This window comes from Dermacentor albipictus, chromosome 1, assembly GCF_038994185.2.
Source record: "Dermacentor albipictus isolate Rhodes 1998 colony chromosome 1, USDA_Dalb.pri_finalv2, whole genome shotgun sequence".
NCBI lineage: Eukaryota > Metazoa > Arthropoda > Arachnida > Ixodida > Ixodidae > Dermacentor > Dermacentor albipictus.
In genome coordinates this window covers 86,820,385-86,844,239 of record NC_091821.1, presented here as the reverse complement: position 1 = coordinate 86,844,239, position 23,855 = coordinate 86,820,385, and the positions used below count along the sequence as shown (strand labels likewise).

General features: G+C 43.5%; 1 protein-coding gene across 2 annotated transcripts in view; it reads right to left on the bottom strand.

Annotated features, from left to right (window-relative positions):
- mle (dosage compensation regulator mle) overlaps window positions 1-23,855 on the bottom strand; it is a 133,494-nt gene that overhangs the window by 10,654 nt on the left and 98,985 nt on the right. For both annotated transcript variants that reach the window (XM_070523096.1, XM_070523100.1), the window contains 4 exons: window positions 20,760-21,012; window positions 7,251-7,349; window positions 3,889-4,059; window positions 415-530 (listed from right to left, as the gene is read on the bottom strand). In XM_070523096.1, coding sequence (XP_070379197.1) covers window positions 415-530; window positions 3,889-4,059; window positions 7,251-7,349; window positions 20,760-21,012 — 639 coding nt within the window. The remainder of the gene's footprint in view (window positions 1-414; window positions 531-3,888; window positions 4,060-7,250; window positions 7,350-20,759; window positions 21,013-23,855) is intronic.

The following is a 23,855-nucleotide window of genomic DNA, read 5'->3' as shown; positions in this document are numbered from 1 at the left end:
TGGCAATATACGGCAGCATTTTGGAATTAACATTTTTTCTGTGCTACTAAGCAACATGTTTATAGTTTTGTAAATTTCATGTCTACAAAATTCTGCGACAATAAAAGGTCTTTACATGCCCTATCAGTTTCTTTGTAGCAGGATTCATCTATACATACAGGAAAACAAACAAAAGCAGAACGTTTCATCACTTCATCTTTTATTATACTGGTAAAAACCTGTTATAACAGCAAAGAATCTACCACGCAACACCGAAAAGTGCTTAGACAAATTGCTTGTGTACTGCTTGTAGCACAATGACACAACTCATCAAAAACCAAAACATTGCAAGCTCATGCTAGCAATGTATAACTGCAAGTAAATTAATATAGGCATGCATAAACTCTGACAAAGACAAACAGAATCAAGACTTACCAACCGTCGACTTGGACCACACCATTCAGCAATTCCACTCTTTTGCAACCAAACAACAAGATATGTATGGGTGATATCATCGACATCTGCTTACAGGAGACTGCCCTTGTACGGATCTGCAATAAAATGAAAATATCTGCATAAAATTGATATGTCCTTTTAGTGTGGTCGGGCAAATATTTAAAAATTTTTAATATAGGATTGAATCTTAAGTTATTCAGTATTTGTTTTGGACCAAATTTCTGTATTCAGAATTTTAAAATTATTCAGAACGAATATCTATTTGAAAATGTACAATCAACGGTTTCGGTGAGCGAGTCGCATGGCCAGTGACCCAGCTCATAGCTAAGCCAAGAACCACTGGGTCACCATGCTGCCAATCGAGAGCTCTATGCTCATGAAAAAAAAAATATCGTGAAATGCAAGTATAGTGAACCACGACACTGAGCAAAAGTCTGCTAATAAAGGTTCTGTAAAAATTTACTTTAAATTTAAGTAACTTTTCCTGGTTACCCCTATCAACATTACGGCCGCAATACCACATTTGTGGTACAGGCACATTCCTTCACTTTTCTTTTACTGAGGGTACAAAAAAAAAAGCCATACTGCTAGCATTTTACAGAAATGCTGAACTTATGTTCTTGCATGAAAATATCTACATAACAGCACTGAGAATAAACTTGCCATCTATGCAAGTAAGGCGCGCTACCCCACCCACCGTTTTTTTAAATTATTTTCGACTTCTGCCTCTTCTGTCAAAGTTATATGCAAAGACCACAACTGTATTCACTTTGGGCCAAAAATTCATATTTGCATTAACTATTAACCTAATTATAGCAAATGCTGCCACATTTTTCTTCACCAAAATACAGTAGTACCTCGTTCATACGTTTTGGGAAAAATCTTGATCGCGAAAGTTGGCACCAGGAAATCGTACGTAATGGGATCATATAAACGAGATTCTACTGTATGTGGTATACAAAGTACTAGTATTCAAACTATTTCATTAGAAGTTATATGACCAAATTACCTATTTACATAAGATTCGATTAGAACTTAGAAGAATTATGGAGTTTTACATGCCAAAACCACTTCCTGTTTATGAGGCACATCGTAGTGGAGGACTCCGGAAATTTGGATCGTAAGGCTTCTAGTTTTGCTACCAGCATAATAAAGAGGTAATTTGGGAATAAAACTGTACAGTCACTGACCTGTAATTCAGACACCGATAATTCAGACATACTTGATTTTTCAGACAGCTCTGCAGCACTGCCACTAACCGCATAGACAATACAGAGGAACAACTGAAATTTTGGACACCTTACAGCGTACTATGCAATAATACAAACTATGACTGCAATACCATGTGCTAATTTCGCCACAAAGTCGAGCGAAAATAGAAATATTGTTTTGATACGCCACTGGCATAGTCTTCAACCATGTCGCCAGTGCCTCCTTGAAAGCGCAACTAGTGAAGCCTGGTTGATCTAGTAGTCGCTGATGAAGATTTCATACAGCTGTAGCATGAAAATGGTGAGAGATACAAGCCACTATTTTGTAATTCTATCCGCTCAATTCTATGCCATCCATCGTTGATGGCCAGCTGATCCCATTGGTAATGCATGCTAAGCGTCACTTTGACCACTGACGAAGCGGGAAAGAAGTGAAAACGAATAGCATGAAAGGCATTGCTGGAAAATCGGGGCCATGAACTTTCTAGGCCAAAGGCAAGCATATGTATGAACAGCAATCACTTTCGAAGTTGCTTTCATTTTCGCAATATTTCATGTGAATAGCACGCTAAAAAATACAGTAGACGTCCATTAACTCGACTCCAGTAAATTCAATTTTTCGATTACTTTGATCCTGACCTTAAGTCCCAGCCAGTGCCCATGCATTTCTACAGGCCTACACTTTCGTTATCGCGATCCTAAAATTGGCCTTTGACAGAAAATTCAAACTTGCCAGTCAAAATGCACGCATGTGACCCCTTGATGCGACCCCTTTAGTTGCAGCATGTCTTGGTGGATCTTGGGGGACATATGCATTGAACACACATCATCTATCGCAAACATCTATTTCTGGTATGCCATAGAAAGATTTTTAAGCAATAACAGCAGCTCACAACGTCTGATTACGATATTTACCTAATTCTAATACGTACCTTTATATCTTCAAGAAAATTGGCCAGACAGTGCCTGCACCACGAAATCACACAACCAAAACCACTTTCGCGGCGTGCATATGCTTTACCGCACAACACTACTGTATTGCGGTGAAGCTCACCTTAGAAAACAAGTTGCCATTGTGAAACGTATATAATACCCGTGTCACACGGGCACATTTGGAAGGCCTTCCAGTCGACGGCCTTCGAAACGCCAGAACTCTATCGACTCAAAGGAGTTGCCGCGCTGCTACACGGCACTTTTGAAAGGCCGTTGAGTGGTACCGGTGTTTCTCGCCAAATTGTGTGGCGCTGCGTATCTTTATTTTCGTTTTCATGTCACAAAAAGTTAAACAACATTAAAACCACTTAAAAAGCACTATAATTTCTTTTATGTTTCTGTATACATTAAAACAATTGTTTATACATTGTCTTACATGTATGTTTAGTTTTTAAGTTGTTGAGTAGCGAAACTGCGGCAACGTTTGCGTCGCTGCACGTCGCTGTTGTCGAGAGTGTGTGTAGTTCGAGCATATCAAGTGGCAAAAATACTTTATTGAATAATTGATAACACTCATATATAGTATTTTTAGAGCATTTTGGTTTGATTTGTTCTTTCTAACCGTGAGTTGGAGCACACTGTGAACGAGAGGGCATGTTCGCGCTGTTTCCGTTTCCGTTGCTCAAAGGCCATCGAGATTTCGATAGAGTTGTAAGGTGCTCCGTTGACTCGATAGACTATTGACTCGGCGGCCGTCGAAATCGCCCGTGTAGCAGCTCGAACTTGACCTTTGAGTCAACTGACTATCGGTTGGAAGGCCTTCCAAACGCCCGTGTGACACGGGTATAAGACCCTTGCTCATTTTTCTTGCTAAGAAATCGAGCACACATTTGTTTTCTACTTTGCTTAGGAACATTAATTTTATTTCCAGTTTAGTTTTCTACTTTGGATGCATAAAAAGGGGGAGCGTGTTTGATTCAGGGCGTGTTGAAATCAGGCAAATGCTACAAATTGAATTTGACCCACCGAATAATTCGATCAATTTCGGCAGTCCCATAACGGTCAAAATAACGGAAGTCAACTGTACAAGCTAACAAAAGATATTTCCAATTTGAATTCTGGCAGCTCCTTCTCTTAAATTTCACTTTCCCTATGATGTTTCACCTTGCAGCAAGCCACAGCTTTGTATCACTGACATGTGCTGGAAGTTGCTTTATAAGTAGTCGGACCTTGCAGTGCTACCTCAAAATGGGTGCTCACAATTAATTTACCAGAATGAGCCCATGCCTGCATTTTTACCAAAGCTCACCTTTTCACCGAAGACAAAAAATGGGCTTGGGAACTTGGATGCTGGCAGATTGGTGCAGTTGACTGAAGTCTTGTGGATGAGGGCTGACCTGTTGTCAGTAGTGAGCACTTTACGCTTTTCTTTGTGATAGCAAATGTTCGGGTAATGGCCAAGCACCAGCAGAGCCACCATCTGTAGCAAGCAGAAATAAGTCATCAATGTGGCTTAATGTCACAACCACAATGAATGCACATATAATAAGTGTTTTATTGAAGGGCCCCTCACCAGGTCTGGCCATTTTGAGCTGACAAGCGCAGAGCATACAATGCATGCTAACGATCGTGTTTACAAAGTATTACATCGCTACGCGCCGTGGAAAGGTCAGAAATTTCAATTCGAATGGCGCTTTCCCTTTCCCTTGCGGCGACCGTGCTCCAAGCCGGATGGTGACGTAGTCTTGTCCCTGCGCCTACGTGTCTGCAGTGTGACAAGCTCGTGGTGACACATGACTTTGAGAATTATCTAAGGCAACATCAGTTATTTGTGTGATCTGTTGCTTTAATTGACAAATTGAAGTTTAGAGAAATAATAAAACACACAAACGGAATGTCTGCATGCTTTTTGTTTTACTTCGCACCGAAGCAAGAGAGATGTACAGTTTACGGGATGCAGGATCTGCCAAGAAGCTGAATTCTCGCGAAGCATGGTCACACAGCCTCGAATCAAATGTTCCAGCATGTATGTAATAGCCTTCGCCACCTACACAGTGATTCATTAAATGCGAAGTGTCATGCCTTCACAGTGCAGGAATTCACATTTGAAGGGGAAACCGCATCCCGTAAACTTTTGCTGTTGACTGTACTTCCGCTTCGCCTGCTTGTTCCCACGATCGTGCAGTCACATGCACAAGTACCAAACTATGCCATTTTCTATCGTCGCGTGATCATGCTCTGCGATCCATTTGTTCTGCCTCAGTATTCGTTTAGCACTGAATTATACAGCTAGTCATATGTCCTTGCGCACAGTGTGCAAAATCGTGCGCTGGGCGAAATGAGAATCACAAGAGGTTGCGCGCAACGCTGTCAGCGAAAGGGCGCAGCGCCAGAGAAAAAAAAGGAGAAAAAAAGAAAAGAAAAAAAAGCGAGGAGAAAGAAAATGAAGCCGGGGCCTGTGATGTCTGCGCCACGCAATCCTCGAGGTCTGGTATGGGAGAACGCAGGGAAGGAATTTCGCTTGCGGAGACTAGACGGGGCAAGTGGAGTGAGCGTCTCGCTTGGCAGTGGAGCCCGCCTGCCGAAATCATGGGTTCGCTGCATTAAAATATTCCTATTCCGGCTATTAGTTAGCTGACTTGAAAATTTTTTGTGGCAGAACACTCCCTAGAGGACATGTAACTTCCAGCATATAACCAAAATTTGCTATGGGGCCTGGTGAGGTGCTTTTTAACAGCTGCTTCTGAGTATTAAAAATGGAGAATTTAAGGCAAATAGTTTTTAGATTAGAACTGGCACATTCGATAATTGTCAATATAGTGGCCAACAAAATTTCACAACTGTTGCAGGGTACCGAATTTCTAGCAAGAGATTATGCTTTGAGTGCTTGCTTCCCTTAATGAGAAAGTTACAACATACATACTAAAGTAATTATTTAAAAATATAGTAATTGAATATTAACTGTATAGGCATGCGTCCCATAAGTATTAATGCCCACCACTGCTAAAACGTTTTGTCAGTAAAGATGGTCATTTTGTTTCAAATTCCCTATTTTTAATAATTTTACAAAGCCATCACAAATGCATGGTTTTATGAGCATATATGAGCCATGCTTATTCAGAATTCAAACTCAAAAGTGAAGACACAATTAGTTGAAATCCTTAACAGCAAAACACAAGAACACATCTGCCAGCAAAAAAACACTGACAGGTCAGTTGCCATTGAGAAACACTCATTTCTGGACCCTACTGGCTACCAAACATTTAGGTAATCTCAATAGGTCTGATGCAGAGCAATCACTGCAGCCACAGCACATTTCAATGCAGAAATCTAAAACTCTGCATTATAAGTTACTTAAAAACGCAATTCTGGTGTGTGCATGCAAAGGCAGCAATACCTAATCATTTTCAAGCGTAACACTATCTGTGCTAAAAAAGAAAATTGGTTACAACCTACAGCCAGACTTTAGAGAGATCAATCTGTGGTATAAAGGTGCAAAGAGAAGAATGTATTGTAACTGAAGCTCATGCAAACGGATATATACATAGCGTAATTTGAAAACAGACTCATTGCAGGAGAGATCCAAAATTTTGTCATTTTCTACCACCTCAGTCGCTAATGAATTTGCATGCCTACGCAGGCCGACATCCTATATTTTGAGATCTCAATTGAGACTCGTATGCTGTATTTGCCCTCAGCCACAATGTTTAGGGCACACTAATTCTCACGTTAGACACGGAGGTTTTTGAAACCATTCATAACGGCAGAACTGCTTAGGCTTATCACACCTCAGTAGATGATACAGTCGAAACCCATGATAATGAAATCCCGACCAAGGCAATGAAATTCTCACCGCAATGAAATATTTTGGGATCCCAGGTGAACGGCCATAGGAGTCAATGCATTTCATATCTCACAACAACAAAAAAAAAAATTTTTTTTGACAGCAATCCCACATTAACAAAATTTTCTGAAACGGCAATCCGCATCTTATCTACTCAGCAACGTGCATTGAAACAATTTCTTCCGTATAAGTAATGAATAATATTGTTACTATCGGCAAGTTTGCGGCCATAACATAACATAGCCAAGACCATTTTGAGGGGACAGAAACAGAGATGGGCACACTTAGCTGCCAGTGACATAGAAACCCATGGCGGGCATGCTGCGGAAACTGCGGCATTTGTCTTCACTATCATCTTAATACGGCACGCTTCTACTATGGGTGTGTGAATATCTTAGCTGTGTTACAAGCGAAGGCGTATGAAAGGGTACACTTCTAACATACCAGTGTAAACGTGGCCAATATCGTTGCCACTCGCGATTTGTTGCGTGCTCACGAGTGCATGAGTGCGAACGAGAAGAATCGAAAGGCGCCTTTTTTGTTGTTGTTGACCACAACCATTATAAAGCCTATTAATAATAAAGCCAAGACAAGTTTGGTTGTAGCTTTTTTTTTTTCATGGACGTGCGGAAAGTGATGAAAGAAATGAAATGGGGCATCTGCTTAAGAATGTTTGGTGCGTGCAGACCGCTTGCGATCTGCATGCACCAAACAGCATGCGAAAATCAGTATGCGAGGAACAAAGCAACAGAATAACAGTGGACCAACAGCTTGGTAGTTTCTATCTCAATTCAAGCTCTTCAAAAAGTTCTGCGTAACAAACTTACCACATCAAGTTTGGGGTCGACACCATTGAAGTTGTATGCTTCTGGTGCCACTGACACCTCAGGAAACCCAGCACTCATCAACAGCTCCTTGATCTGATTCTAAAAAAATCATGACAGAAGTGCATATGGCTTATGCACTCCACAATCAAATACAGAGAAGCTTAGCATTTAAAAAAATAAAGCTAACTCAAGGTAACAAAAGGTACCCCATAATTCTCACAAATGCACTCTTTACAAGGTTAACTAGTGCAACAACTCATGGAAAAATTTTCAGCCAAAAAATTTTTTAAAATTTAAATACACTAAAGCATCCTTGATTCAGAGACCACAGGAGATTCAATTTTTTAAATGATTAATGAAAACAGTGATGAAAAGCGTTTTGCATCATGCTTTTATTTACCACGTAATCTGTCAGGCTCTTTTTTTTTACTTAATATACACGGAAACTGATCTTAGTGAATTCATATGAAACATCTACAGAATGATGAAAGTGTCACAGCTTCCTTCGTAGTGAGGAAGCAGTGTGAGGCGCACCTTCAAATGAACCAGACGTGCTTTTCCCTACTGTACACATCTGAATGTTTCACTAATAATGACTAAGCAGACAACTAATCATCCATTGCAATGCAGTCAGCAAGTTGGACATTAGCATGCAAAATGCAATGCCTTAACATGCCTTTCATGTTAAGTGAAATCTCATTACTACGAACTTCACATTAATAATTCTGAAGTTTTTCAGATAAACTAAAATTTGAAATATACCCAGCCAAAAGCTTACGGTTTTAACATAAAAATATTTCAGTATGTACTACGAATTTCAAAACACCGAAAATTTCAAAATAACAAGCAGTATTAAAGAGTACTAGAAGCAGCTCAAAATAACAAATTTGGACTTGTGGGGCCATGAAAATATAGGCACGCCACCTTCAGCAGCAAATCTTCCTTGACAGCTGTGATAACATACCTGCACCAGCCCTATCTATACGCCTGCAGTAACAGCGGCCTGCAACACAGCACTGCGAATCGCGAGATCGCACCCATTGCATTATTCACAGACGCAACAATTTTTATGAATTAATGAGAAACAAGAATTTGCTTACAAGTTAAAATGCAACATAAAGCAGAGATCAATTAGCAAGTTGGTGAATAACACAAGAAAAAGATGAAATTCATGGAAGTTTCAGGGCTTCAGTAATGTTTTGCAACGATGCAGAGCGGCAGAGCATGTAGAGCTTTCAGAATGTGAACAACGTAAGTGCTGAGAAACACTGACATTATCAGCAAGCTTACGTGTAGCAGGCGTAATGGTTCAAAGGCATGTTGTTACCTACACTCTGAAAAAACATGCCGCTGCATGGTTCCAGTCTGAGAGTCAACGCGCATTCAAAAATTGTGTCACGATTGCTGTTACCCTGCAGCATAATTTTTCATGCTACCAGAAATGGCACATGCTCAGAACTATGGCGCGTAATCTTAGTGACTGTTAGTACAAGGCATGAATGTACGGCCAGCACACACTCATGTAGTGTTAACAAGTTTGATGTCTGTACAAGTTGTGTACACACCAGGCAATGACAACTTCACATAAATGCACATTCTCACTCCTATCGCATAGTCTGTCATCGGCATAAACGCATTTGAGGATGGTTTGCTTGCAAATGTAGGCAATTCCTCTTGTTAAAAACTAAATGCCAATTTAAGTGTTTTTGATACAACAGTATTTCAAAATACTGAATGATCTTCAGCGATCCCGTAAGATTTGTTACATCCAGATTTCACTTTATTTGCTGACAGCTTCTGCAATGTTTGTTGCACTGTACACCTCAAATGCATGACTATACAGTTACAGGGTGTCTACTAAGTTGACATTTCCAAATTTCCTGAGTTTTCCAGCTTTTCCCTGAGCACCTTTGCACAATTCCCTGAATGAGCCAGAACTTTGTTTTATGTCAAGTCGAGCTGACACCATGTTGCCTGATGCTGTAACTGTCTAGTAAACATGTTGAAACAAAAAAATGTCTAAATTCAATTTGAATAGTAAGGAGTAATATCTATTTTACTAAAAAAGAAAACAGAAGGAAGGTGTTAGTAAAATTCACAGCAAATAAAGTACATTCGAAAAAAATGGTAAAGCCCATTCCAAATCGAGTTGAACCTTTTCAAATACAAACGAAAAGGAGATGCATAGAGAAGTAAATATTTTTGAATAGGAGCTATTTCTATCAACTGATAGCAAGCTCATCAGTATGAGGCCTGAACTTTTTCACAACTAAGATTCTCTCTCAGCAGCTGGAAAGTCAACGTCAACTGTACTGACATACTCTCAGTCTGTGCACAACATCTCAGTGTTGGGTTTCAGTGCTTTAAAGAGTTTATTTTGCTTTGGACGAAGGACACCTGCATCTTGGCGTCAGCCAACACTGCTTTTGAGCTCAAGCTCCTTCAAAAAGGCGATAGGACGCTTCCTTTCTTGTTCATTCCTCAGTGTGTCGGTCCTTTCTGTTCTCATCTTTCTTCCGCCACGCATTCGCCCCATGGAGCATTTGAAGCCTCCGTTAGGTCAGTTGTAAAGTCAATGTCCGATTTTTCGGACTCGCTAGGGGCTGCGAAAACGTCAGAAAAATTGGCAGCCTGAAAAAATGAATGCATGTCTTTAACTGCCCTTAAGGGCTCAAATTGCCACAGGCACGTCCGAAAATACCCTTAAGGCCTGCCAGTACACTTATTAGGCATATCGGTGCTTGTACTGTAACAAGAGATGGGGGTGCACGCATGTATAGTTTAAAAATACATACTGTCTAGTAACAATTGCCCTGTCCCACACTTATGCTTCACCGCTTAACATTCCTGTATTGAGGCGAAGCTAACTTTCAGAGACTGGCATTACACAACATGCTGTGCTTTCTGAGCTTCAAAGCCAATCGCTAGAATTACAAAGGCACATTCGGTGCCATTGCTGACAGCACTGAATTCTTTCAATGAAAAACACGGCACCGCACGGCAGGAAGCTTACGAACATAGAAGCAGCTAGGCCTAGCGTTGCTGTGGTGGTGGCTACGGCTGCCAACAGATCTGTGTGCGAGCGCCGGTTCGAGGCGGCAAGATAATAAAAATGGCGGCGGTGGTTGCTTTGATTAATGCCATTTTGGACCTGCAGTCAGGGCAGTTTACATGGACTCTACGGGATACGTCGTGGTGCCGCAAAGCCGTGCAAATTATCGGTCATGTCTGGAAAATTGGTGGTTAACTGTACTCTGGCAATACCTCGAGCCGACAACACAACGTCAATGACGTTTCGTTGCGATTACTCTGTTACTGGAGCCAGCATTAACCCGACTTTCGTTCCCTATCAATAAAATTACAGCTAATTTCCCTGATAGAAGCACAAATTCCCTGAGAATTCCCAGTTTTCGCGGTTGGCAGACACACTTGAGTTAAACCTTGATATAATGAAATTTGTAAACTTGGCAATTTGCTTCATTACATAGAAATTTCATTATACTGCAATTCAGTCTTTTGTGGAAATAACTAGTCTCCAACAGATTTTTCTTGCACGGAAGGGAAGGGAAGAGAATTCCCAGTTTTCGCGATTGGCAGACACACTTGAGTTAAACCTTGATATAATGAAATTAGTAAACTTGGCAATTTGCTTCATTACATAGAAATTTCATTATACTGCAATTCAGTCTTTTGTGGAAATAACTAGTCTCCAACAGATTTTTCTTGCACGGAAGGGACTGCAAAATTCGACGAATTATCGAGCGTCCAGAAAAAAAAAAAGCAAATTTGAATTAGAAAAATTATTTTGTTGAATTTGACAGTCGGGGACAGAACCTATGATTTCCTGCCGTGTCGACAATATCATCACACTGGCGGTACAAAGCGAACCCAGTCACGCTTTCATGTTCATTCTGCCCTTGCGGCTGATGGTGCTGCCCGCACTGCAATGACGCTATCATAAAACATGCTGGCAGCCAGCCTGCCTCTCGCTTCAACGCGTCTCCGAAACTTGAGATTGCGCAACCTCCGGCACTAAATGTGCAGGAAGACAGCACACCATGCCACACCAGCTCGGCTCGCTCAGCGGCAGATTACCTCTAAAACAGGGTGCATGGGCTGTGTAGGCGCTCAGCCACGCTGACAGCCATGCACAGCAACAGCCACACTAGAAAAGGATATGCGCGCCAACCTGCCCCCCACTCCCTCCCCGTTCCCCTCCTCTTCTTACCCTTTGCTCATGCAGGAAGACAGCACTCATGAAGAGCCATTATCCTTCATGGCACACCCTCGCGCACTTTCACTAGCACCTAAAGCATATGTGCCCAGGGCCATTCCTACGCTAGTTTTCTGCTTTGGACATACAGAAAGCAGGCCTGCGTTTTATTTGGCGAGACATTAGAATCAGGTAAATACTGCCAAATGAATCAGCAATGTGTTTTGGCGCTTTACCACCCATCGGGCTCAGTGAAGAAAAGAAAAGTCACGAATAGGATACGCTGCAGTGAACATCTCAGCGAAATTTTGCAGTCATGCGCAGCGCGTGGGGCTTGCAAGCAGACCACGAAGTCACCTTTTTCTCAAACGCTCTATTCAACAGAAGCCTGTTCCTCACTCATTTTGGGCTGCTTTATTTCGTAATATAGCAGATTTCCACACGGGGCTACTATTGGCTAATAGCTTAAGTCAATCAAGAATGGTGTTTGGATCAGTGCGCTTCTTCCCACTGTTAATGCGTATGGTTATTGACGCAGTTTAATAAAAAGGCTGAAGTAAATGAAAATTTGCTTTCAAATTTCAATAAGAATTACATACTTCCGGAAGAAGCTGACTATCGTCTGCTCACGCTCGGCCGCGGCCACCTGCGTTGGGATTAAACATTGGCCAGTGTGCTTATCGGTGTCGTAGCTGTCGAGTCATGCTAATTTTGGCTGGTTTCAAACTCTCAACTAGCCTCGAACCCCGCGAAACTTAAGGTCAGACAACATACGCAGTTGCCAGCGCGCGCTCACTCCTGATAGCCCTTCAATATACACAAGCTGGATGTGGCTGCTAGCCATTGCTCAAGCTGGTGCAAGATAAAGCTGGTCTGCACCATGTAGCAACAAAGCTGGTCCACACCACGTAGCACAGCCAGACTGGAGCATTCAGTGCGAGTGCGCACTCAAGCCCTATTGTGCACAAAGCAAACGCTGCACATATACACTACAGCTGCGTGTAGCTGTGGTCTGCTACGTAGTATAGATATCGCAGCCACCACTTGGAGCAGCAACGATTCCGCTGGCCGAGTGCACTATTGCTGTTAGGAATGGCCGGACGGGATGGCAACATGCCAGCTATTTCAGCCCGCTGCACGAGTTCCAATCCAACCGGACGGGGCGCACTTCAGAGAACTGCGGATAACCGGAAGCCACGTGGCGCGGGGTCAGCTCAGGGGAGTTCTCGAGGGGAGGTAATTGGCGGAACCTCCCCATGAGCTTTTCGAGACACCAGACAATGTGGTGCCCGGCCGCGCCATTCGGCACGGAGCAGAGTTCTACGAAGCCCCTCTGACGTCGGCTCTGAACCTTTACACCAGTGTGTGTGTGCGGCACGTGTATGTTAGCCCTCATCCTCCTCCAAAAGGGCGGGTCATCTTGAATGACGTCGAACTATGACGTCGAGCGGAGAGCTTATAAGCAGCGATTGTCGGCTGCTAGAGGGTGCTCGTTGTGTGCTCATAGTCATGCTCGAAATGTACTCGTGAGCTGTGTGCTCGTAAGCTGTTTGCTGTATGTTAGTCTTGCGGGCTCCATATGGGAGTCACGCTAGACTGTCGATATATGTCTTGTCTAAGATGTGAATACTGCAAATTAATCCTGCTCACCTAGCCCTGTCGCCCCAAGTTCCTCCGATCGTCCTACAAGCACGACTTCCAATCCCAATACTGCTCTCTGAGGACAACTGCATTTGGTGCGTCTACGTAAGTAGTGGCATCTACGTGAACATCCAAAATGAAATTTTAACTGCGCGCCACGGTGACATTTAGTAGGCGGAGCATTGTGGGAGCACCCTACTCAGCCATAGCCTTTGCAGTGCAAGGCATTCTTGAAGAAGGAACAGGAGCACCGCAATGGGACCTTACGCAACCTGTAATTGTCAATAACTCTGCATCTGGTTGAATCTGCATCTGCATTGGTTGGTTGGTTGGTTGCATCTGCATTGAATTACTTGTTCCCTTTCTCCTCATTCATTTTCTGGCAAAGTATTTCTGAAATATAGTCAATTTTCACTTCAAATGCATAGCTCAACTTTAATGAAAAGTGGTTCAGGACCCCTTTAATTCGACCTGCCGGATAATTTTATCATGTTTCTTCGTCCCATCATGGCCGAAATTAATGGAAGTCGACTGCATAACGAAATAATAGACATAACAAAGTAAGTCAAATTCCCCTTAAAATCCCTATAGAGATTCCTAAGTAGTACATGCAATAATGGATATAACAAAGTACTAATAGATATACAGTCGAACCTCGATATATCGAACAGCGCGGTGATCGCAAAATAGTTCGATATAGCCAGAATTCAATATATAAAATCACGTAAAAAATGCGTCAAAAACTTATGCGAATCAATCAATGAACCAAGGGCACGATCAGGGATCACTGTTCGGAGCATGCGTTCGGTTGCACTATGTGCAATTGGCCTAGGGCGCGCCGACTTCGTCGGCCACGAGCGCGCAGTCGATTGTGCCGAACGCAATTAGCCTAGGCAGCGCCGATTTCGTCCGCCGCGCGAAGCACTAGGCCAAACACGTGCTCCAAACAACGATCTCCGATTGCGCCCCAATCGTGATGCAGGTAATACGCATTTGAAGCTTCACACAAAGTATTTATTTGGCTGAAAGTACTGCAGCAGTGTAGCCTGCTCCTTATTGGCAGCTGCGTGCTTAAACACGGAGTCCTCAACATAGTCTAAACAATCCGCAAGCGATAGGCCGGTGCACTCTATTGCGCCACAGTAGCGGCATGGAAGGGCCAAAGCAGCTACAGCACCAGTTGAAGTCAGGAGCGGGGCAACATCAGCACTTATGAAATCAACCTCAGCACAGTATTCGTTTGGCCGCTGCGATCTCCAAGTCCATCAATCGAAGCATTTTGAAATACTATCAATAACAAAGTATTACCATATTTACTCGAATCTAACGTGCACCTTTTTTCCGATAAAACGGGTCCAAAAATTGCATGCATGTTAGAATCGAGTATGACCCTAAATCCGCATTACCATATCGCCATCGGCATTCGAAAAATGGCTGCCTCGTACGTGCTTCTAGCCTAGCTGCCGTAGCTTCCTCCATGTGCATACCTCCATGTTGTACGTGTAACCAGACGCTGGTGTAACCTAGTCTACTGCCCGTCTTCCCGTTTTCTGCGTTTATTAAATCAGCATGGAAGCGCCGACTGCGAAGACATGCAGAGTCCACCATGATACCGCATTTAAAAGGTAAGTTATCACGTGCACGGAGACGGACGGAAATCGGGCTGCATCACAGGCGTTCGGAGTTCCCGAAATTTGCGTGCGGGACTGGCGCAAAAAGAAGGACATATTTTCGCCAGCAAAGCAACAAGGAAAGGTTTCAGTGGACCAAAGCAGGGCCGCTTCGCCAAAAAAGAAGAGCTGCTCGCGGAATACGTGCAAGAGCAGCGAGCGGCACAGCGGCCTGTGACAACCGATCTGTTTAAAGTACGGGCGATGCAGTTAGCCCTACAGAAAGAGAGCAGGTGCTGGCTATCAAATTTTATGAAAAGAAAAGGCTTTTCTCTTCGAAGGTGGACAGGGATTTGCCTAAAATTGCCCGAAGAATATGAAGAAAAATTGCACAGTTCTCAGTGGTACGTTTTGAAGTTGCGCCATAGAAACGGCTACCACTTCGGACAGATTGGAAATGCCGATAAGATGGCGCTCTATTTTGACATGCCTGCCACCACAACCATTGAAAAGAAGGGGGCAAAAAGCAAGTGCGTGTTTTGTCTTCGTGACCGCAATGCTTTGTTGCATTGCGGACGGGCACAAGCTGCCCCTGTATCTTATCTTCAGACGGAAGACGCTCCCGAAAGGAATCGTGTTTCCGAGTGGCGTGATTTTGCGCCCAAATAAAAAAAGGTTGGAAGACCACGGACTTGGTCGCTGACTGGATTGATAACGTTTGGCGGAAGAGACCCGGTGGCAGTTTGGGCCTGTGTGCGATGCTTGTGCTCAACGCATTCAGGTGCCACCTTGACCAGCGCAACAAGGACAAGCGGGCTGCATGTAACACCAACGTTGTCGTGATACTCACCATTCATGACATCGCAGCTCCAGCCACTCGATGTTTGTTTGAACAAGTCAGTGAAAGATAGAATTTGGGCACTTTACACCGAATGGCTTGTCAGTGGCTGCCACGAATGCACGCCCCCAATAAAATGATGTTGATGTGGCTTCACGTGCAAATGCACAGAGCGCTTGGAGGCCGTTCTGATCTCTAAGACCTGTTCTATCGGGCTGCCCAATGAAGACGACGCACCGCCGTGTTTGCGCGACGAAAAGTGGAAACACTACGTGTTAACCAATACGTACGCAATAACCTGGTACGGTTTATACGGATACAAAACATATGTTCAATGGCCGCTGAGCTAGGGATTTGACTTTATTACTTTTAAAACGAAACTACTGTTTAAGCGGGTATGGTTTAACGAGGTTTTACTGTATATGTGCTCAAAACTTTCAAAGCTCACTTTCTCAAAATGAGTTTTTTGGCTGGTGAGGCTGCTTGTTCCAGCCATATCTCTGTAACCGCTCATCAGAATTCCAGAAGTTTTTTTTTTTTTAATTGTGTATCTGAATAAATTTCTGAGGGCAAGGCAAGCCCTTTTTTATATATGTGTTGTGTCTGTGATTTGTGATATTTTATCAAGTTTTGATTGATAATATCTTAATCACCAACACTTAATTCGGTGGTCTGCTAAAATTTTTCAGCAAGGAAATCAAAAGAAAGGGATCTGTCTTGCCCTGAGGTATCCATCTGGGAATCATCATAGTGAATTTCACAGTTGCAGCACCTTTTAAAAATTCTCCAGGTCTGGAATGAGAAAACTGTGTGCACCATTCTGACACATTGCTGTAACTTGAGAACCAGTAAACATAACTGCATGAAATTTTGCAGTTCTACTAATGCGTCTATATAATGAGTCTATCCTGAAAATTTCATTACGATATCTCAAACAAAAATGTTGGTATCCGAGGGCAGCCTCCCCCCTTAAGGGGAGATATGAGACATCCACCCAATCGTAGCAATAGCTACAAAGTAAACTCATATGGGTTCCTCGAAAGAAAAGTCTCGCAGTTGAAGAAAAATTTGTCCTGGTCCGGGACTCAAACCTTGGATCACTGCCTTTCCAGAGCAGCCGCTCTATCATCTGAGCTAACCAGGCGGCTAACCAGGAAGATGCTTTCCGACACATTCGAGCTCTTGAAAATAAGTTTACAGCAATCGCTTTCAGAGAAAGAAAAGCATAAAATGATCCCGGATTTCTTTCGCAAATAAAAGGTGATGGTGCTCGCACTCCTTTCATATTCAAATAAAGCTTTCTGTTTATCACTTTCATTGGTTTGAATTATTTACTCGAATCTAACGCCCACTTTTTTTTAAATATAATACGGGTCCAAAAATTAAGTATGCATTAGAATCGAGTACGACCCTAAATATGTGCTACCATATCGCTACCGGCATTTCAATATGGTTGCCTCGTACGCGCTTCGAGCCTAGCTGCTGTGGTTTCCTCCATGTGCTGTATGTGCGCTTAAGTTAGTCCACCATCTGTCTTCCCGTTTTCTGCGTTTGCTCTATCAGCATGGAAGTGCTGACTGCGAAGACATGCCGAGTTCATCATGATGCCACAATTGAAAGGAAAGTGATCACGTGTGCAGATACGAACGGAAATCATGAAGCGGAAATCGGGCCACATCATGGACATTCAGAGTTCCCAAAATGTGTATGCGGGACTGGCACAAACAGAAGGAGAGGCGTTCTACTCCAGCGGCAGCTGCATACGGCACGGCTGCCCAGGCCCTATCATGAAAGCGATCTGTGATGGGGACAGAGTCTACGTGTCTGGGCACACTGCGCCGTGTTCTCATCGCTTAGTTCGCATTTAAGTTAGAGGCAATACGAAGGTCAATTCGCTTGCTCCTGCTACTACGCTCCAGTGGTTTGATAGTGATTTCCGGAAACATGGAATGGGACGTGTTCATGTTTGCTTGTGCATGCTTGACACCATGCTTGTTAATTCAGTTAGTAAGTGAATGTTTACAAGTTTATACGGCCGATAAAACAAATATCCTAACTTCGTATAGCTGTCTACTAATTTGCCATCACAATCAATGCTTTGCCTTTTGGGCGAAAGTGCCAACACCTTTCCTCGCAATGTTAATGCATTAGGAGTAAATATTTGTTTTTCCTATTGAGAAAAAGTTGTACAGTCGCCAACCGATTTTCCGGACTCCAAAAATTTGGACATGCCCGATTATTCGGCCAGCTTCGCGGCACCGCCATTCTCCCCATAGACCATAATGTACAACAACTGCCGAAAGTTCGGACACCCTGCAACCTCTCGTCTGATTTTTCGGACACTCCTTGAGCCAACTCGATCGAGGGCACCATGCACCGACTCTGACCAGCGCATAGTTCGACTTGCTGAACGCCATTTTTGTTTTGAACGGAGCCTCCTTGCTGCCCCACGAAGTGGCGCTACTGGAAATCTCCGCTCCTCATCATCGTTTCTGCCTGGTTCGATAGAGTGGCCGTACAGCAGTTCCGGTTTCAGCTTAGTAAGCCATGTCAAGACAATTCAGCAGCTGATTTGTTTCTTTCGCGCACGACGCTGCGAGCAGGCCACGTTTTTCGTTTGTGCGACTGGTGTCGGCACGGTGGTGTTTGTGTGCTGTGTCGAGGTTTCGGTCATCCAACGCGGCGTACGGAAACATCGCGTCAAGTGTCTAATGGCACTGACAGTGCCCGCGCAGACTGCGCTGGGGAATGCCAGCAAGCGGGTGCCGGGAGGCCTAAGATTTGTCGCCTTCCGATGTGCTCCCTACTGACACGGAAAATTTTCTGCCGAGACCTGCGCAGTGGTTGCATTGCAATTCCGGACACCGTCTCATTTGACAGTTTCACAGGTGCTGACACTGCTGCACTGACATGCACAGAACTCGATGACGACGACGAGATCATTCGTCAGGTTTCTGCTTCACCGCCGGACGATGACTCCGAGTCGGAAGATGACGCATCATGTGCTACGCTGCCGTTGCATGCGGAGCGTGCACAAGCAGTGACTGTGCTTTCAGCCGCCTATAGTGACCGTATGACCCTCTCCGAGATTCAGGCTTATCTGATTGCACGTAAACGGAACAGCGTGCAACGGCGCACTCGCGATTTCTTCAAGCCTACTGCCGAGCCCGAATAAGTGCGTGGAAATAAAGGATTTCACTGTTTTTTTTTCTTAATCTGCTTTTTCAGACACCTGTTTATTCGGACATTTACGCAGTCCCTGTGAGGTCCGAATAAACGGTCGGCGACTGTATTTGTGTATGAAAGCATGAGGTGTGCGGTACTGTAAAGGACTTCTTTCTTTTGGGTCACGGTCAATAGGTGCATGTTACAACTGAAGGTGCATTAGAATAGAGTGAATACGGTAATTCAAGTTCGGTGAGCGTCCCCATGAAATTTGAATTAAAAAGCTTTTACTGTACCTCCTAAAGTTATTGGCCGAAACTAACGCTCAAGATCTTCGTTGAGCACGAAATAAACCAACAGTGAAGTGTACTAGATAGAGTGGACCCAGCGTGAACTCCCTGCTGAAGCCCTTTTTGTTCAATGTTGGTGGCGCTGCTATCGCCTTCACCTGAATACCTAAGTGGCCCCGCATGCCAGCCACGTCGGAGACTCTACCGCAACTGCATGGAGCTTGGACAGTCGTTTCACTCGTCTGTATCTAGCTTTGCTACTCAGCATAGAAATCAGTGATTTCATCCACCACCAACGTGCTGCACGAAAAATTGGCAACAACACAAGCGACGCAAGTATGACGGTGCGTTGAGCAGATGACAACCCGGCCCACGAGCTTGCCTTAACCAATAGGTCAGCCGAAAATACTTCAGGATAAGGCGATGGTAGCGCTACCGAAATTTTGCCATTTCTTACATCACTCTCGGCTCTTTCTACACCATTTGCTGAAACCACTCCCCTATCTAGTACACTCTACCATGACGCTACATCTGAACATCTCTGACAGAAGGCTACTGACAGAACCACGAACATTGTTTTGGTTTTGTATTCAATTGTAACACGCAGGCAATTTTTGGAACCATTTTCTCAGAAAAAAAGGAGCGCATTATATTCAAATAAAAAAATGGCAATGTAATTTTCATAATTACTTGCAGATACATTAATCAAAGAACCAGTGCAATTATTTAGTTACATAAAGATTTTCCGGGGCAGTCGACCTGTGGGAATTGGAAACATTTATTTAATTGGCCATTTTCCACGACTACCCTCGGTAAAATGAGATATTCCCTGACCGTTCCATGGCTTTTCTGGTGAAACTGGCAAAAAAACCCAAAAAGGAAAGGCGCAAACAGTGATACTTGTTGCGATGCTGCCGAGGCTGGTTGCTCAGCTTCATTTTCGATAATATTTTAGCTTTGTATACTCAGAGTTAGAAAAAAATGTGGTTTCATTTAAAAAACTTATTCTTTGTCTCGATGAAAAGCGTAATGCTGTAGCTTATTTAGCTCTTTGCAGACTGCAAAGTGCCGGTATCTATCCAAATTAGTGGAACTATGCAAGAAAAGATGAGTGAACAACTAATTTTTTCACAATCCCACGAGAATAACCTTGTGCACTTCTCATTGTCCTATACTAATGAAATTTAGCATACATACACTTCAAAGATATTCAGAATTCTCATATCTACTTGAAATTGCAATATCTCTCAACAGTAGCTGCAAAAGAGCAAGGTTATATTTCATGGTATTGTGAAAAAAATTAGTGTCCTAATTTCTTTTTTCTTTGTTGCATAGTTCCAGTAATTGTACATGCTGTTAGGATAGATAGCCGCACACTGTGGTCTACAATGAGGTAAATAAGCTACAGCACGGTGCTTTTTGTTAAAATTTTATACACAAGGAAGTGCCTCCAAAGATATTTTGCAGTCGTGTAGGACATAACTGAAAATATATAGCAGTTAGACAAAAAATTATGACATATTTGAAATCTACATAAAGAACTCTATGAATGGCAGTATTTTCAAATCTCTAATACAAATAATTTTTTTTTCCAGGTAGCATCTTGCCTTAATGCAAAACCAACCTACCACAAGGCTGTTGTTTCGTTAAGCAATTTCAGTTCACAGAGATTATACTGTAGTTCAATATATCAGTAATTCAAAATATAAAATGTGCCCATCTGAAGCTCTAAACACTCACAGAAGTACTTACTTTAGCATCATAGGTGATGCGCAGTGTGGGCATGGAGATGGAAAACTGATCACAGAAGCTGCCCTCAGCATACTCCCCCTGCATATGAGCCTGTTCCCACTGGTTGAACACGTTAAGAAGTGTGATGTGGTCACTCCAGCGTCCCCCAAAGAAGCGCCGCTGCACATATGCCAGCCGCCTGGGGAAGGGTGTGTCAAATGGTTCTGGGAATGTGCTGCTGTTGGCCGATATTGTACACAGTGCATCACCCGCCCTGGACAAGAGCAACAACACTGCTATGAGACATGAGAACAGCAATGTTGCCAAGAAAACGAATATACAAAGAGGGCAAAGGGAGCCCTTGATGGGTGGTGGTGGCATAAACTAATGTAAAGAAAAACAAATGCAGCTGCAACTCTGTGCTACATTTCGTTGCAACATGAAGCATCACACACAAACACAACATAAAAGTGTGTGAAAAAAACTGAACCATATACAGGCGCATATAAGTCGACCTTCCTTTCTTAAAGGCGAGTGCATGCAATAGGCAGGCTAACGAATATGTAGTTAGTCGAGGTCAATTTCAAGAGCAGAATCGTGTGGCCCTTCAGCTGCAATTTTTGCAACAACTAAGTCATCTCTTGGCATAAAACAAATGTTACGAGGCTGTTAGAAAGGCCGTTCAACTATCTAGCTTAAAGGAGTACTGACACAAAAATTTTCCAACTTGGTTTTTCCGCTGCAATAAGTAGCTAATGACCCAGTAATCACGGCACGAAACATCATTTGCTTCAGCGCACGACTGGAAATTATTTGGAGTCTTATTTGTAGCGACCAGTCCAAGTTTCGGTTTCAGAGAGCACCGAGATGGCCATGGAAGGAATGTAAACACAGCTGGCACGTGATCACACAATATTGTGACATACACATGCCTGCGTGCTTGACAACGCGCGAGCTTCGTGTTGCTAGTTCGTCTGCTACGTCTGCACGTGCTTTGCGATGTTCTCGCCATCATCATCGTCCCCATTTTCATCCTCCAGCGGCGACTATTTCGTGCAGGCGGGAATCGCCACCGTATTAGACGTGGCCAACCACTTTTGATTGGATCCACTACAAAGCAACGACTCGGAAAGTGCGGCCAGCGACAGCTATCAATATGCATACGCACTGCTACAAGTAGTATGAACCATTCGTCGAGGGCGCTTTGGGAATGAAGCATATTCTGGAGCAGGACACAAGGTGGGGTAAAAGTCACCACAGCATCAGGCTTGGGGTTACGTAGTCTTGGCAGAAGATCATCGGACTGCTCTAAGCTCGACCAGTTTTGTTTATACCAGGCACGCTGGAAATGAGCAAATCTGGCTGCTCTTCAACGGGGTCCATTCTAAGCATCCAGCAGCACACACGAACTCGGACCACTTCTGCCGCTCGTCGATGCAGACGGTAGTGAACTAGCAAGCCAGGCGGGCTGGCGATCGCTAGGAAACGGCATAGGCCTAGCTCGTTGGCCGTCGGATCCGAGGCAAACGGCCCGTGTGATCCGTCCACAGCGCATAATAAAGCATCTATATTCGTCAACACAATGAACGTCTGCATGTCGCTTATTAGTGACAATACAATTAGTTTTCCTGACGCCGTTGGCAGGGATGAGAAAACACGCTAGCCGAGCGAGCCGCTTCGCAGAGGCTATTGCTGCGGCGGCTGTGCTGACCGCTTGCGAGTCAAAATCACACCAACGATTTACTATTTCTTGCAACATTTCATGACATGTACACTTTCAAGGTCACTTTATTTTAGGTTATTTCGTGTCGGAAACAAATTTTAGGCGATTTTCCGCGTTGACATCAGCGGATAAAAAATTAACATCGGGGCTATCGGATCGGCAAGAAACTTGCATGCAGGGCCCGCCCCGATGGCAGCACAAACTCGTGACAGTGTTTTCTCACTTGTTTACGTTCCTTTCTTAATGTCGATGTCACAAGGTGCTACGTTTTGCAGTTGGCTGCGCGCACACGCACTTTAAAGTTGATTTTAAAAATGTTCTATGCTATATTCGCCGTTTATATTTTGCAGACGATGTGTGTGTATGCCTACATAAATCGATCTCACATGTTAACTCAACTTACAATTTTTGTGTCAATACTCCTTTAAGTAATTGCCTTTAGTGCCCCTTCAAGAAGCGCTGCATAAGCAATGCTATAGATCAGTGGTCTCAAATTCACATGCAGCACCGAGCCGCAACAAGGTGGGGGGGGGGGGACAATTTTGCAAATATGGCCGGAAGAACAGCTGTGCCCTAAAACAGATTGAAAAACCACATTAAAAAACTTGAAAAGCAGTTCATTCCCACTGATCAACACCCTGGAGCCTTTACAGATGCTGGCTTGATGCCTGGCAACGCTTCCCTGTGACCAAGGCTGGAATGTCCATGCTATATCCTGTGTTGATGCGATCTTAATGACGGATTGCAGATGTGAGTCGGTAACTGCTGAGCACAGCGATTTGTTCACCTTCATCAAAGAAAATAGGTGCCCAGACAAATATGCGCTCCCACACATGGCGTAGATTCTCACAGTTACCATTAGAACTATGCAGACTGCATTTGAAAGCTCCATGGGCAGGATGTGGCCCATGGGCTGAATGTTTAAGACCGCTGCTTTAGATGGCACTACAAAATAAGCCATTGTGGTACGTGCAAACCAACAAGCACTCATCGTTCAACAAGACATCGGATTAGTTCAAACAAACAGCAGCTAAATAAAGTGCTTTGTGGTTCACTGCTCTATAGATTTTTCTCACCAACTTTACTGGCCTCTAGGAAAGAGGTTGATGTTCTATTAAGACCCATTGCATACATGATATTGCACATTGCCTTCAATCTTTTCCTAAATTAACTTTGAGCAATGACTCAAGATATACATATTTAATATGAAGTCTGGTGCACATGGAACTGTACGAAAGTGGTTTACTCGTATTCATGTCACCTGTTTTCGAGAAATTTGACACTAAATTGATCTATGCCTCTGTGTTGCCACAGACTGCACAAAACAATCTTGAAGTGTGTTTCAAATTTCTCAATGCATGAAAATCCAGGATGCACCAGCAACACATGACAAT